Source organism: Moschus berezovskii, chromosome 23 (assembly GCF_049115385.1).
Source record: "Moschus berezovskii isolate FMDL1 chromosome 23, NW_MosBer_1.0, whole genome shotgun sequence".
Lineage (NCBI taxonomy): Eukaryota > Metazoa > Chordata > Mammalia > Artiodactyla > Moschidae > Moschus > Moschus berezovskii.
In genome coordinates this window covers 28691053-28707711 of record NC_142482.1, presented here as the reverse complement: position 1 = coordinate 28707711, position 16659 = coordinate 28691053, and the positions used below count along the sequence as shown (strand labels likewise).

At 51.3% G+C, this 16659-nt stretch overlaps 1 protein-coding gene and 1 pseudogene across 1 annotated transcript in view; one reads left to right on the top strand and one right to left on the bottom strand.

The window, feature by feature from the left end:
• PPP2R5D (protein phosphatase 2 regulatory subunit B'delta) overlaps positions 1-16659 on the bottom strand; it is a 25872-nt gene extending 9213 nt beyond the window's left edge. The window contains exons 1-2 of the mRNA XM_055406652.2: positions 16059-16659; positions 11034-11111 (exon numbers count right to left, since the gene is read on the bottom strand). Coding sequence (XP_055262627.1) covers positions 11034-11111; positions 16059-16085 — 105 coding nt within the window. The 5' untranslated portion in view covers positions 16086-16659. The remainder of the gene's footprint in view (positions 1-11033; positions 11112-16058) is intronic.
• LOC129543514 (nucleosome assembly protein 1-like 1) lies at positions 1216-2673 on the top strand (annotated as a pseudogene).

Here is a 16659-nt window from a genome sequence, read left to right as displayed (position 1 = left end):
AGAATGTTCAAACTACCATACAATTATGCTCATTTCACATGCTAGGAAGGTTAATGCGCAAAATACTTCAAGCCGGGATTCAACAGTACATGAACTTCCAGGTGTTCAAGCTGGATTTAGAAAAGGCAAAGGAACCAGGGATCAAATTGCCAACATTTGTTGGGTCATATAAAAAGCAAGGGAATTCAAAACAAAATATCTACTTCTGCTTCGTTGACTACACTAAAGCCTTTGACTGTGTGCATGCATACCTGCTCAGTCGCTTCAGTCATGTCCGACTCTATAAGACCCTATGGATTGTAGCCCACCAGCCTCCTCAGTCCACGGGATTCTCCAGGCAAGAAGGCTAGTTTGGGTTGCCATGCCCTTTTCCAGGGGATCTTTCTGACCCAGGGATCGCACCCATGTCTCCAGTATTGCAGGTGGATTCTTTACCGACTGAGCCACCAAGGAAGCCCTCTGACTGTGTGGATCATGACAAACTGTGGAAAATTCTTAAAGAGATGGGAGGGACTTTCCTTGTAGTCCAGTGGCTAAAGACTCCATGTCCCCAACACAGGGGGCCTGCGTTCAATCCCTGGTCAGGGAACTAGATCCCACATGCCGCAACTAAGAGTTCAAATGTCAAAACTAAGACCCAGGGCAGCCAAATAAATAAATACTCTTTAAAAAAATAATAATAATAAAATAAAGAGATGGGAATACCAGACCACCTTACCTGCCTCCTGAGAAACCTGTATGCAGGTCAAGAAGCAACAGTTAGAACTGGACATGGAACAACGGACTGGTTCCAAATTGGGACAGGAGTACATCAGGGCTCTATATTGTCACCCTGCTTATTTAACTTATATGCAGAGTACACCATGTGAAATGCCTGGCTAGATGACTCACAAGCTGGAATCAAGACTGCCATGAGAAATAACAATCTCAGACATGCAGATGATACCACTCTAATGACAGAAAGTAAGGAGGAACTAAAGAACCTCGCGATGTCAGTGAAAGATGAAAATGAAAAAGCTGGTTTAAAACTCAGCATTCAGCTTTTTTAGCGCCATCTGCTCGCGGCGCCGCCTCCTGCTCCTCCTGCCGCTGCCCTGAGTCACTGCCTGTGCAGCTCGGGCCACTCGGCTCCTCATTTCGGAGGAGCTCGCCACCGGAGAGCTGAGCTGGAAAACGAAATTTGCCATTTTTGAAAATATTTGGCATTTGTACAACATGGCAGACATCGACAACAAAGAACAGTCTGAACTTGATCAAGATTTGGATGATGTTGAAGAAGTAGAAGAAGAAACTGGTGAAGAAACAAAAATCAAAGCGCGTCAGCTGACTGTTCAGATGATGCAAAATCCTCAGATTCTTGCAGCCCTTCAAGAAAGACTTGATGGTCTGGTAGAAACACCGACAGGATACATTGAAAGCTTGCCTGCTGCTGCTGCTGCTGCTAAGTCACTTCAGTCGTGTCCGACTCTGTGCGACCCCATAGACAGCAGCCCACCAGGCTCCCCCGTCCCTGGGATTCTCCAGGCAAGAACACTGGAGTGGGTTGCCATTTCCTTCTCCAATGTGTGAAAGTGAAAAGTGAAAGTGAAGTCGCTCAGTCGTGTCCGACCCTTAGCGACCCATGGACTGCAGCCTACCAGGCTCCTCCTTCCATGGGATTTTCCAGGCAAGAGTACTGGAGTGGGTTGCCACTGCCTTCTCCGAAAGCTTGCCTAGGGTAGTTAAAAGACAAGTGAATGCTCTCAAAAACCTTCAAGTTAAATGTGCACAGATAGAAGCCAAATTCTATGAGGAAGTTCATGATCTTGAAAGAAAGTATGCTGTTCTTTATCAGCCTCTGTTTGATAAGCGATTTGAGATCATTAATGCCATTTATGAACCTACAGAAGAAGAGTGTGAATGGAAACCAGATGAGGAAGATGAAATTCCGGAGGAGCTGAAAGAAAAGGCCAAGATTGAAGATGAGAAAAAGGATGAAGAAAAAGAAGATCCCAAGGGAATTCCTGAGTTTTGGTTGACCGTTTTTAAGAATGTTGACTTGCTCAGTGATATGGTTCAGGAACATGATGAACCTATTCTGAAGCACTTGAAAGATATTAAAGTGAAGTTCTCAGATGCTGGTCAACCTATGAGTTTTGTCTTAGAATTTCACTTTGAACCCAATGAATATTTCACAAATGAAGTGTTGACAAAGACATATAGGATGAGGTCAGAACCAGATGATTCTGATCCCTTTTCTTTTGATGGACCAGAAATGATGGGTTGTACAGGGTGCCAGATAGATTGGAAAAAAGGGAAGAATGTCACTTTGAAAACGATTGAAAAGAAACAGAAACACAAGGGACGTGGGACAGTTCGTACTGTGACCAAAACAGTTTCTAATGACTCTTTAATTTTTTTGCCCCTCCTGAAGTTCCTGAGACTGGAGATCTGGATGATGATTCTGAAGCTATCCTCGCTGCAGACTTTGAAATCGGTCACTTTTTACGTGAGCGTATAATCCCAAGATCAGTGTTATACTTTACTGGAGAAGCTATTGAAGATGATGACGATGATTATGATGAAGAAGATGAAGAAGCGGATGAGGAAGGGGAAGAAGAAGGAGATGAGGAAAATGATCCAGACTATGACCCAAAGAAGGATCAAAATCCAGCAGAGTGCAAGCAGCAGTGAGCAGGATGTGTGTGTCCTTGAGGAAACCTGCACTGATCTACCTTCTGCTTCCCTGGAAAGGATGAATTTACATCATTTGACAAGTCTATTTCAAGTTTTTTGTTGTTTGTTTGCTCATTTTTGTTTTTGCAGCCTAAAATAAAAATGTCATATAATTTTAGTTCTCAAAAAAAAAAAACAAAACTCAGCATTCAAAAAACTAATTTCATGGCATCTGGTCCCACCACTTCATGGCAAATAGATGAGGAAACAGTGGAAACAGTGACAGATTTTATTTTCTTGGGCTCCAAAATCACTGTGGATGGACTGCAGCCATGAAATTAAAAGACACTTACTCCTTGGAAGAAAAGCTATGACAAACCTAGACAGCCCATTAAAAAGCAGAGACATCATTTTGCTGACAAAGGTCCATCTAGTCAAAGCTATGGCTTTTCAAGTAGTCATGTATGAATGTGAGAATTGGATCATAAAGAAGGCTGAGCACTGACGAACTAATGCTTTCAAACTGTTGTGCTGGAGAAGACTCTTGAGAGTCACTTGGACTGTCAGGAGATCAAACCAGTCAATCCTAAAAGAGATCAGTCCTGAATATTCATTGGAAGGACTGATGCTGAAGTTGAAGCTCTAATACTTTGGCCCCCTGACAAAAAGCTGACTCACTGGAAAAGACCCCAATGCTGGGAAAGATTGAGAGCAGGAGGAGAAGGGGTGACAGAGGATGAGATGGCTGGATGGCATCACTGACTCAATGGACATGAATTTGAGCAAGCTCTGGGAGGTGGTGAAGGACAGGGAAGCCTAGCGTGCTGCAGTTCAGGGGGTCTCAGAGAGTTGAACACAATTTAGCAACTGAACAACAATACCACCTCCAGGAGGTCACAGCCTCTCTGTGCCTCATTTACAACATGGGGACAGCGACAGGACTGACCTCACAGGGCTGTAATGAACAGTACCAGACACATGGAAGTGTCCTGTAAGTAGTATCTTCTCTATTAATAGTCTCATCATTTCCCATCCTTGGAAATCCCTGAAACTAGCATCTCAAACATTCCTTAGAGGGACGTCCCTGGTGGTCCAGTGGCTAAAACTCCATGCCCTCAATGCAGGGGGTCATGGTTCAATCCTTGGCCAAGGGACTAGATTCCACATGCCACAACTAAAGGTCCCGAGAGCCGCAACTAAGACCCAGCACAGCCAAATAAATATTTGAAAAGACCCACCATCTTCCAAAAAGGCTTCTCCAATCACTCCAGGCCTTGCTTGACCCCCTCTGCCCCCACCCTCCTGACACTGCTTGCCTGTCCCACTGGCTCTGCGATCATCCCCAGTGACACCTCCTGCTCGCTCTGTGTGTGTCACCCCCTCACTAGAAAGCAAGCCCCTTTAAAGCCAGGACCCTGGTTTGTACGCCTCTGGGTCTTCTCAGCACTGGCACCTAGCAGGCATTCAGCCGATGACTGGCTGTTTGATAGATGGAGGGGCCAAGCCCAGGCCCATCCCCACAGGACCCTCCCGTGTCCGCTGGGGACCCTCAGAACAAAGCCCTGCACAGTAGTCGGGGCAGAGCAGGAAGGAGAAACATAGAGATGACAGTGATGGGCTCGGCGGCCGCTGAGGAGTGAGACTCAGGGATACGATGTCTCTCTCCATCTGCCCAGATAAGATGCAGAAACCCGCGTCTCCATGAACCTCAGACTGAGCGGACATCCAGAGAAAGGAGGCATTCTTCCCAAAAAGGGAAAAGCAAGACCTCAATTTTCTCTGCTAACGAGCAGAGGGTTGAACTAGATCAGTAGTTTGCCAAACATTCTCCAAGTAAGGTTTTAAGAAAACAGACGTTGCATGGCTGAAAATCATAGTTTTAAAAAAACCACCCAATGAGTTGATGCCTAAGGTCCCTTCCCCAGCAGAGACTGAAGGCTGGGGTGGCCAGAGAGCCGCTGAGCCAGCTTGGCCTGCCCTGCCCCGTCCCCACCCCACTGGGCCACCCTGGTTTTATAAGGACCATTGGCTCCCAGGCCACAGATACAAGGAGCAGCTGAGAGACAGCTGGTCTGGCCAGCAAAGTCCTGGTCTAGGAAACATACTTGTCAGAGGGAGTATGGGTGTGTGCCAGGAACTCATTAATGTTCAACCCTTTCTCCTTAAGGCTCTAGCATCCAATGTCTCCTCCACTGACCTGGGCTAGTATGAGAAGCAGGGGCGTCTCCAGGAGAACCTTCTGCAGCCATCAAAGTATGGGTGGACACTGCCCAACGGCAAGCTGGTGACCTGCCCACTACCCTCTCCTGTATCCTTCCTGCTCCCACTTCTGAGGCTCCGTAGTGGCTGTCACCTCTGCCTGAAGAGCCTTCCTTTCCATTTCTTTTCTTTTTTAAAAAATATTTATATCACAGTGTCGGAACCTGTTGCAGGTCATGGACTCTCATTGTGGCACATGGGCGGGAAGCAGGCTTAATTGTCCCACAGCATGTAGGATCTTAGTTCTCCTACCAGGGATCCAACCCACGGCCCCTGCATCGCAAGGCAGATTCATAACCAGCAGACCACCTGGTGCCTCAGACAGTGAAGCATCTGCCTATAATGCGGGAGACCTGGGTTCGATCCCTGGATTGGGAAGATCCCCTGGAGAAGGAAATGGGAACCCACTCCAGTACTGTTGCCTGGAAAATTCCATGGATGGAGGAGCCTGGTAGGCTACAGTCTATGGGGTCGCAAAGAATCAGACACGACTGGTCTGTAGACCACCTGGGAAGTCCCCTCCTCCCACTTCTAAACTCACAACAGGATTCAAGCTCCAAGAAGCCTTCCTGGATGCAGGCCTCCAGCAATGGAGTGGGGCTGTGAATTGACGCATCATAGGCACACTTAGGAGAGACTGCAACCATACTTGCCCACTCTGAACCAATCCCATTTCAAACTGACCCTAACACAGGCACTGGTAATCATTAAACCCATATATTTAAACACAAACTGGCATGTAGAAATATAATTTAAGCACTATAGAAAGTATTATAGGAGAAAGATGAAAGATAAAATTATCAGTGAAAAATGAAAGACTAATGTCACAGCTTTTGCACGGTGAATTAACTGGCTGAATGAAGATCACTGTAGTTTGCTGCTGCTGCTGCTAAGTCACTTCAGTCGTGTCCGACTCTGTGTGACCCCACAGACGGAAGCCCACCAGGCTCCCCCGTCCCTGGGATTCTCCAGGCAAGAACACTGGAGTGGGTTGCCATTTCCCTCTCCAATGTGTGAAAGTGAAGTCACTCAGTCGTATCCCACCCTTAGCGACCCCACGGACTGCAGCCTACCAGGCTCCTCCATCCATGGGATTTTCTAGGCAAGAGTACTGGAGTGGCTTGCCATTGCCTTCTCCGTCATTGTGGTTTAGAACCCTGGAAATCAGAGAGGCATTCTCTCCTGTACTGACACCAAGGGTTAGCTCTACCCACCTGTGCTTGATGCAGTCCTTCCTTCCTTTATTCACGAATCACGCTACGCACTAGAGATGAAAAGGTGAATAAAGTAGGGCCCTTGCCCTCAAAGCGCTCACAGTTCAGTTGGCAAGACAGACACAAAACCAATCGTTAGTACACGGGCAATGCAAAACTAGAGAGCGGCAAAAGATTTGGGAACACAGAGGGCTGAGTGACAAACGCTGCCTAAAGAATTAGGGAAGCCGCCCCTGAAGGGGTGACATTTGCTTTGGCTCTTAAAGGATAAACGCAGGTTTAGGCAGAGAACGAAAGGAGAGGGACCTTCCTGGCGGTCCAGTGGCTAAGGCTCTGTGCTCCCAACAAGGGTGTCTGGGTTTGACCCCTGGTCAGGGAACTAGATCCTGCAAGCCACAATTAAGACCTGGCGCACTCAAATAAATAAATAGAAATTTAAAAAATAAAAAGAATGAAAGGAGAGGGAAAAAAAAGCAGTCCAGGCTAATATGCATGTTAGTTGCTCAGTCGTGTCCAACTCTTGGCAACCCCATGGACTGTAGCCCACCAGGTTCCTCTGTCCATGGAATTCTCTAGGTAAGAATACTGGAGTGGGCAGCCATGCCCTCCTCCAGGGGAGGAGGAGGAGGGATTGAACCACCGAGGGATTGAACCCAGGTCTCCAGCATTGCATTTGGGGCAGATTCTGAGCCACCAGGGAAGCCCCCAGGCTAATGGGATGACATCAGTAAGGGCCACAAGCCATTAAAGGCTCATAGCATCGGAAGGCAGGAGGTCTAGGGGGGTTGGAAGAACAGGGCAGGGCCAGCCCATGAGAGCTGAGGGTGGGAATTTGAATTTGTGAGCAATGAGATAACAGGAGTTTTTCAGTAAAAGGCCTGATAGGACCAAAAATGGTTTTAGGGTAACAACTCTGTCTACAGGGGTGTCAGGCTGAAGTGGAGGAGACTCACATTACTTCCTCCTCCCTTTGTCCCTGCTCCCAGAACTCAAGACAGGGCACAGCGCATAGAAGAGTCCACAGCACTGAGCTGTTCTCTTGAAAGACAGACCAGGAAAGACCCCTGGCTTGCAGCAGGTCTGACCTGATCTCTCAAGACTCCTTTCCATTCTAAGATTCTTCACCAGCCTATCAGGTCATTAAGAACACGGGAGGACTGGCTCCCAAGCCACACAGACCTGGGTTGAATTCCAGCTCTGCTGTTTTATTGCAGAGTACAAGCTACTTAACATCACTCAGCCTCAGTTTTGTCTGTAAAATGGAGCTTAGGATGATAACAGATGCCCTCAGGGGAGTGCTGTAAAGATTAAATGAGAAGATTATAAGATCAAGTGCAGGCAAAGTAATTAGCACCCTGCCTGGGTCAGAGTGTGCTGGGTCCCCCCAAAATTCACATCAACATCTGTGAATGTGACCTTATTTGGCAACAGGATCTTTGCAGATGTAATCAAGTTAAAATGAGGTCACATTGGATTAGGGTGGGCCCTAAATCCCAACATGACTGGTATCCTATTAAAAGGGAAATTTGGACACAGACATAGAGGCACAGGGGGCTTCGCTGGTGGTTCAGTGGTAACAATCTGCCTGCCAACGCAGGAGACTCGGGCTTAATCCCTGCATTGGGAAGATCCCCTGGAGAAGGAAACGGCAATCCACTCCAGTATTCCTGCCCGGGAAATCCCATGGACAGAGGAGCCTGGTAGGCTACAGTCCATGGGGTCGCAAAGAGTCAGACGTGACTTAGCGACTCAACGATAACAACAGAGGCACAGGGGAGAACGCTGAGTGAAGGCCGAGGCAGAGACAGATGCACCTATGAGCCAAGGGCTTCCCAGGTGCCTCAGTGGTAATGAATCTGCTTCCAACGCAGGAGATGCAAGAGATGCGGGTTTGATCCCTCGGTCGGGAAGATCCCCTGGAGGAGGAAATGGCAACCACCATTCTTGCCTGGGAAATCCCATGGACAGAGAGGAACCTGATGGGCTACAGTTCATGGGAGAGCAAAGAGTCGGACACCACCGAGGACATGATCTGAGGAACACCACAGACGGAAGAAAGCCAACAGAAGCTAGGAGAGGAGCACAAAAGGGAGTCTTTCCTAGACCCTCAGAGGAGTGTGGCCTGCTGACACCTTGATTCCAGACTTCTGGCCTCCAGAGCTGTGAGACAGTAAACGTCTGTTATTTTAAGCCACCCACTTGGTGGTAACTAGCTATAGCTGCGCTAGGAAACTATACACAAGTACCTGCTCAGCACAATACACACTGGCTGCTAGAAGTATTATTAGGATTAACTGGAAAGACTGGCAAATGTTTGACACAGGGTAAGTTTGACTGTAAGAGCCCAAAGTTCAGGATTAGAAAAAGGGCAAGAGAAGGACTGCGCCTGGGAACTCCCCTGGTGGTCCAGTGGTTAGGATTCTGCTCTCTCACTGCCAAGGGCCTGGGTTCAATCCCTGGTTGGGGAACTAAAATCTCATAAGCTGGGCAGCATGACCAAAAAAAAAAAAAGAGAGAGAAGGACTATGTTAAACAGCTTCTGATGTCCTGGGCCTCATGGCCTGGTCCCCAACCATTCCACCATCCCTCTGCCTAAGACCACCCTCGTGCATTTCTGCAAATTCACAAAGCAGAATTCCTGCAGCTGCCTCAGACATGTGAGGCTCCATTTCACAAAACAGAGAACGAGGTGAAGGCAACACTCTCCTTTTCCAGAGGGCGGCAGAGGAATCACAGCAGCTAGTCTCAGCTCTTTTCTTAACTTGCTCAAACCTTCATTTCCCTACCTATGAAAGAATATGGTTAGCCTCTCAGGCTTCTTCCAAGTCTAACTTGAAGTTGATTTGCTTGCTCACACACTCATGCTGCTGCTGCTGCTAAGTCACTTCAGTCGTGTCCGACTCTGTGTGACCCCATAGACGGAAGCCCACCAGGCTCGCCCGTTCCTGGGATTCTCCAGGCAAGAACACTGGAGTGGGTTGCCATTTCCTTCTCCAATGTGTGAAAATGAAGTCGCTCAGTCGTATCTGACCTTTAGCGACCCCATGGACTGCAGCCTACCAGGCTCCTCCATCCATGGGATTTTCTAGGCAAGAATACTGGAGTGGCTTGCCATTGCCTTCTCATGAATGCTCTCAAATGCTGGTGCCTCTCGTGTGCCAGGCCCTTTGGCGTGAACAAGAGCCTCTCGGAGCTCACAGGCTAACACAGGAGACAACAATGAATTCCCAGGAACTGTTCCGTTACCGCTCTGGTTAAGCGCTGCCGTGGGGTGATATAGAAGCCCCGATGCCCTGGGCATGGGGAAGCAGGCGAGTGGTCCAGGAGGGCTGCTCCCAGAAAACGATGGCCAGTCTGTCCAGTAACTGAACGAGCAGGAGCAGGTCAGACAGAAGGTGGGAGCTGCCCCTGAGCTACTCCATTCTGTCCCTTTAAATCCTGTTTCTGGGACTTCCCTGTGGTCCAGTGACTAAGACTCCTTGCTCCCAAAGCAGGGGGCCTGGGTTCCATCCCTGGTCAGGGAATTAGATCCCTCATGCTGCAACCAAGAGTTCACCTGTTGCCACTAAAGATTCTGCATGCTGCAACTAAGACCCAGTGCAGCCAAATAAATATGGATTTTAAACTTGTTTCTAAGTCTCTCATGCCGTTTTGGAATCAGGTGCTGGCTCTGACCACCTTCCCTGCAGGTCCCACGTGTCATGGCTCCTGAAGGGGAGACTGAGCCCGGAGAGGGTGCCCCGCCGCAGAAGCATCTCCAGGTGACCTCCTGGGAACCAAGGCACCAGCATACAGGGGAGGAAGCCAGCTGCTGTCACAGTGTGTGCGGGAGACACATCTGGGGACAAGCCACTGCTTGTCCAGCACTGGGTGACAAGGACAAGCCGAGACACGTGTCCAGATGCCAGGGTAAGTGCCGAGGAAGAAGAATTCCTCCTCTGCGGTCCTCAACTCCCACCTCTGTAAGGTGGGGCAAACCTCCAAAGCTGCCTCCCACCACTCAAGTGAAGCGAAAAATGATGGCCGCAGGTGTAAAAAGTGCTTGGCCCTCTTTGGAAGTGACAGGGACCAGGAGTATCCAAAAGAATCAAGGGCCACAGTTAACCCCAACCAAACACTTTTTAGTCCATCTCCTCTCTACTCGCCACCCCAACCCCTAAGACCTGCCTGGAATTAGGGAGTTCCGTTTCCTGTTCATCTCCATCCCTCTGAACAGCTTAGCGCAGGAGGCAGGAAGCACAGGAAAAAGAATCGCTAGCTTCTGGTAACACGGACACCTGCTGAGGGTGCTCCCAGGACCGTTCAGCGTCTAAGCATCCCCTTGAGCACACTTCCCAAACCTCCACGGACACACTCCAGACTTCCTTAAGTCCCTCCCCCGACCTGTGCGCACACAGCTTGCCATTTATTACTTTATGGCCCCAGATTGCCAGGCTGAGCTGACCTCTGCTCATGACTGTCCTTCAGCAGCTCCCATCTGATCAGCACCAAGGGCAGCAGGCCCAGCCCTGCCGACTCAGGGACACTAGCCACTCCCCACCCCCGGTCCCACCCAGAGCCATGCTGAAGTCACTTGCCGCCCCACTGAGCACCTGTGCACTTTCCCCTCCTCCCCAGGACCCAGTATCCCCCCAGCTTTTTGCCCTAAAAGAAAAGGAATTCTCAACCCTTTGGTAGACAGAGAACTGACTTTCATAGGAATGGCTGGGGAGTCAGGAAAACTAGAGAGTGTCTTTGGTCCATAGCAGCCAAAGCGAAAGGCTGCCTGAGGGCGGTCTGGCCAGCCCCTCCTTCCCTTCTGTCCAATAACCTCCGGCCCCCGCCAGGGACCCCTCATCCCACTGGCCATCACGCAGCTGGAGCTGCTGCCTGCAGCATAACTAGGGCAGTGCCCACGCTCATTACCTCCTCCGTGCTCTCGCCTCCACCATCCTTGCTCGAGCTGCTGGGCTTGGCCGTGCCTTTGGCAAGCTTGGGGGGCTCCTGAGAGGAGGAGATGGAGAGTTAGTAGTTGATGAGGCAGGGGGAGGCCCTATCCACATCCCTTCGGTCTTATCCAATTATCCAACTGAATCAATCAGTCAGGACCCCTTAAGCCTGGGGGAGTAGGGTGAGGTTTGGGGTACACCAAGGGAGATCGGTCCCTCAAGGGCACCAATGAGTTAAGAATCTGGTTAGAAAGCCAACTCCAACACACAATAATACAGCATGATCATGCTTCTTCACCTCACAGGACTGGAGTATGAGTCAGGGCCTCTGTCAAGTAAGAACCAGGGCGAGGAGGCTCAAGGGAAACGCCTCCTGGAACAAGCTGCTCAGACTGGCTTCTGGCTGAAGTGGGCAGAGCGGGCCTAAGGCTCTCAGGCTAGAGGGAAGGCTCATCACTCTCCCCCGAGGCTATCTGGGAAGACCGGGAAGCATTTTCTGGATATCACAAAGTACCCAGGCTAGTAACTGCTACTGGCATAATCAGTGGGGCCCAAGGATGCTGACAGGTATGGGGATCGTCCCAAGAAGGCCTCGGTGGACCAGCACAAGGACAGGGATGGGGGTAAGGCCCTGAAGGGCTATGAAGAGCGAGCACTGGCCTGAAGTCTCCCTTGGGAACCTGGCTGCAGGCTCAGAGCCCTGGCCTGCCCAGCATCTCATCCTATGCTCCAGGCCAAAAAAAGCAACTGCCCCAGAGAAAAGGATGGGGAAAATGGGAAAAAGACCTGGGGATTTCGGTCCGACTGCAAGCTCAACACAAATCATTCATATGCTGTGGCTGCCACGGCAGCTCATGTGACCTGCCGTCTGGTTAGCAGACCTGTGCAGAGTGCCTGTCCTTGGCATTGACGGAGCCATCCTGGAGGCTCTAGTTCAGTCGGGAGCCTCAGACTTGGGGAGGGACAAAGACAAATGCTAGGTTTTGTTCAGGAGGGAAATACAACCCATACTGGGAGTAGATTCAAAAGCATGTCCTGAGAGCAACAGCTGCAGGAACTGGGATAGTTAACAATGGGAGGGAGGAGCCCTGGCAGGTGGGAGAGCTAGAGGGATCCTTACAAATAAATGAAGGGCTGCCATGTGGACTAAAGATGCAACTTGTTTTACGTGGATCCAGAAGCCCTAAGAGCCACGGGCTAAGGTGGCAGGAAGACAGACTGAGGCTCCAAACGAGGAAGACTTTTCTCCTGGAGCAGCTGCACAGAAACCTGCTGCCTAGGGAGGCGGCAGCTCCCCACCTGACAGCACTCAAGCAGAGGGGCACTGAGGCCTCCTTCCAGGCACAATGCAAAAGGGACCCGAGCCTTAAAAGCAGATGGGTTTGGGGGACCTTGGAAATCACTCCCAGCTCTGAGATCCTGCAACTCCTGAGCACCTGAGCCCCTTCAGTGAGAAGTGTTAAATCCAGTGATTATGCCGATGGGGGCTAAAGGATTTCAGGGAGAAGCGAGCGCTGCGTGGGCTGGAGCAGGGGGAAGGCTTCCTGGGGGTGGGGAGGCAGGGAGCTGTTCCTAGGCGTGGAGCAGCTCCAGTCATGAAGGAGCCATGTGTGTGCTCTAGGCGGCTGAGCGCCCTCCCAGTGGCCCCTGACCAGGCTGAACACCCTCACCCCTCGCCAAGGGGCCAGGGTGGGACGCAGAGCATGGGGCGGAAAGGAAAAGGATGAGGGGAGTGCCTGCAGGATGCAACACTGGGGCGACCGTCTGCACACACCCCAGTCGTGGGCTTCTGGGACACAGCTGACCCACGTGCAAACACGTCTCACTTCTCTCCTTGACCGTGGGCTCCTCGCTCCTTTCTATGCCCCTCCACCCACCTTGCAGCGCTCAGACATCTTTCTCAGGGAATGTGCCAAAGACAGACCCCGGCTGCTTGCGGGGGTGTGTGCTGAAGGGTGGTGGGCAATGGCAACCAGGCCTCCACCCTTGCTCCCTGGCTCCCGCAGGACAACAGGCCAAGTGCACACGCTTTAGCCCAGCCCAGCCGTCCAGTGCCACACGGCACTGTGGTTTACAGCCAACCGTGTGTTCCCAGCCCAGCTCTTTCTAGCTACACAATCATGGGCTAGTTAAATAGTCTCACTGAGCCTATTTCCTCATCTATTCAGTGCCAACAATCAAAGTACCTGATTCCTTCTGCTTATTTAAGGTTTTTATGTTTTACTTTTTTGGCTGCACCACATGGCATGCAGGATCTTAGTTGCCGGACCAGGGATTGAACCCATGCCCCCTGCAGTGGAAGCTTGCAGTCTTAACCACCAGACCACCAGGGAAGTCCCCCTAGTTCCCTTTAGCACAGTGTCTGGCACATGAAAAATGAAATGTTAGTCAATGTTATTACTATTATTAAGAACAAGAAAGTGGGAGGGAGTGGGGACACCTCCACCCAGCAACCAAAAAGACAGAAGTCCTAGATCAGAATGTGAGGGAAGAGGAGGGATGCAAATCTCCCTAAGGGTTGACTCAGCACTCATACACTGAGCGCCTAAGGTGTACTAGGGAGACGCCAAACCAAAATGGAACTTAAGTTATTTTCTCGGGGAAGAAAAGACATGTCCACAGTTCCAGTCCAAGGGAACACAAAAAGGCCATAAGTAACCTACCAAGTGTTCTATAAATCCAGGGGAGAAGGGAGGGCTCACCCCCAACTAAGGGTTTGGGATGGGCTTCAGGAAAGAGGCCATGAGGTTTGGCCAAGAACGGCACCAGCAGAGATAAGCAACCAGGGAAGAAGCAACAGATGAGCAATACAGATCCTCCATCCCCCCTCCTCTCTGTCCCCACCCCACTTAGGCAAACCCCAGTCACACTGTCAGGACTTGTCAACCATAGAAAGAGGCCAAATGCAATTGGAAATCAAAAGTAGAAAGTTACACCTTAAAGGGGATCAGAGGTGCCTGGCCCCAGGCACCCCGATCCTTCTCATACTCTTTCCCAACCGAACACTTACACCGGTGGTCCTAGAAAGTCTTAAGAAATTTTCTTCTCAGTCCTCTAGTAGATAAAGGCTTTCTGTGGATGAGACAGTATCTGTTCCATCAGACTAAAAACTACAGATCAGGGATGTCCCTGGCAGTCCAGTGGTTAACACTCCATGCTTCCAGTGCAAAAGGCTCAGGTTTGATCCCTGATAGGATAACTAAGATCCCACAGGCTGGGCAGTATGACCAAAAAGTAAAAATTGAAAAAACAAACTACAGATCGGCAAGGAACTCATCAGTTTCCTGTGAATTTCATCCCTCTCCACACTCCTCGTAGAAGCCCTTCAGCCCCTAGTGTGGCTGCCTTGTGTGTGTATCACCTATAGCTAAGCTGCCCAAACCACCTCAGCATGCCCGCTTCCCAAGGGCACGGGGCCTGGGTGGGGCACCCAAACCTGCCCAGCTCAGCTCCCTAGGAGGCACAGTGCCTTCTATACCATTACTAACCCAACGTCCAGAATCTCAGGCCCTGAGAGGTTATAGGGACAATCCAGAAACAGAGCCATCTGCCAAATCTCCATCAGCCCCAGGATAAGGAGTTTAATTGATAAGGTCAGAGATGGCACAAGCAGCAACCCAGCCAATCAGAGGGCAAAGGAAAGCAAGACACCTCTGGGGCCATAAAGTGGGTGAAGAGAACACCAAACCAGAGCTGGCGCCCACCACGAGGGGCCAGCCCCGAAGAAAAGAAGCTGGGGGAGGCTGGAACTGGTATCCTAGCATCCTCTGTGTGAGTCTGTACCTCAAAGGAACCACACCTCTGAGTCAGACCTCAGCAACAGCAGGAAATAGAGGGTAGAGAAAGACAGGAATGAAGAAGATGGGAAGGCAGTTCGGAGGTAGAGGAGGAAGGTGAAAGAAGGCAACATCAAGAAATGGCCTGTCAGGACACCAGACAGAAAGCAAGGGTGTCCAGGGGTGCCTCGCCTGTGGGGTAAGAAGTAAAGCTAACCTGTCTGTGAGGGCAGATTCCCAATTTGAGGATAGTATGGCCCTGGAAAGACAGAAACCCAGCACTGGTACAAAAAAGGAAAAATGCAAAGGTTATCCTCAATTAGGAATAAGGGGAGGGGCCTGCCCAGATGATGAAAGGTGACTGGTTTAGGATGAACCTGGGAGTGGGGTGATGCCTGTTAGCAAGGCTTTGGTACAGAGGAGGCCTTTAAGTCAGGAGACCTGATATTACAGATGGACCTCCAGGAGGCTGTGTGACCTTGGCCCAGTCCCTTCCCCTGGCCCCCGGATCGAGGCTTCGGTCTCCTCATCTGTATCATGAGGGATTGCACTGAATGCGCTCAGACACCCTGACTTCCAAGGTTCCATCGGCAGAAGGAAGGGTTCGGTCCTGGTTTACAAGTTTGTGTGTGAAGGAAGAACTAGAGGGAGGGGCCTAGGCCAGATTCGGTGGAGGAGAGAGAAAAGCAGAGCTGTTCTAGGTCAAGGAGCTTGGCAGGGAGGGAGAAGGTTGCTGTAAGGGACAGTGGAGAAGGCAGGCCCAGGCCCAGGCCCGGACGGGTGAGACGAGGAGGGTCAAGAAGGGGCTGCTCAGGGCTGAGGCGGGGGCTAGTTCTGGAGGGAGGTGCTGTCTCAAATAAGCGGCTGTCCCAAAAGGCAAACGGGTGGGGGGTGGGGAGGGGATGGGGGGGAGAAAAAGCAGGAGAGTGACTTGGGAGCGAGGCAGGATCTGGAGGGAGGAGGTTACCCCGTGCCGGGGGTCGGTGGAGAGAGGAAGGGAGGTGCATGTCGGGCGGACTCTATCCCGGACAAGGGTGGGAGCTTTCTCAGCTGCAGCAAAGGCTGGGGGTGCGACGAGCAGCGGGGATGGAGGGCTGGCCCCGGGGAGTCCTGCGGGGGCCGGACGGGAGGGTCGGTCTGGGGCTGTCCCGGGCCTGGCTCGGGCCCCTCCCAGAGTTCCGTGCAGGCCCCCAAGGCGGAGGCGCGGGGAAAAGGACCACGCTCACCTTCTCCTTCTTCAGTTTATAGGGCATCTCGGCCCGTCCGGACCCTGCCCGGCTCCTGCAGCCCCGCTCCGGCTCCGGCTTTGCTCGGCCGCACTCGGCCCGCTCGGCGTCTCTTCGCCACCGCCTGCGCGCTGCGCCCGGGTCGAGCGGTGTCTGTGTTCCAATTGGCCCGAACTCTTACAAACCTGCCTGACAACCAGGCGCCGCCTCCTCCGATTGGTCGCTGGAAGCAAGCTGCTTCTTTTTTTTCTCATTGGAAAGGAAGAGTACAAACCGCCAGGGTTCGACTCCCAGAATTGGCTGAAGTGGGAGGTCCCGCCCTAAAGGGGGTCGAGCTTAGCGTGAGAGGCGGGGGTCAAGGGAAGCCCGGGCTTTGCACCGAGTGCCGCACTTCGGCGTCTGGTGTGCGTTGGCTTCGGCCATTCTTCGCAGCTCGTTCCGCTCTAAAGTGGCTCTCACTCTTTCCCCACTGCGACCCCGCCCAGTCCGAACTGAAGGAAAGAAGCCCTAAAATGAAGGGTACCTTTCTTCATCAGGGTAACGTGACACTGATTGCCTACGCAAAATTGGAGAGAGCTCCCAGGAGTCCTCGAGGGCCTGT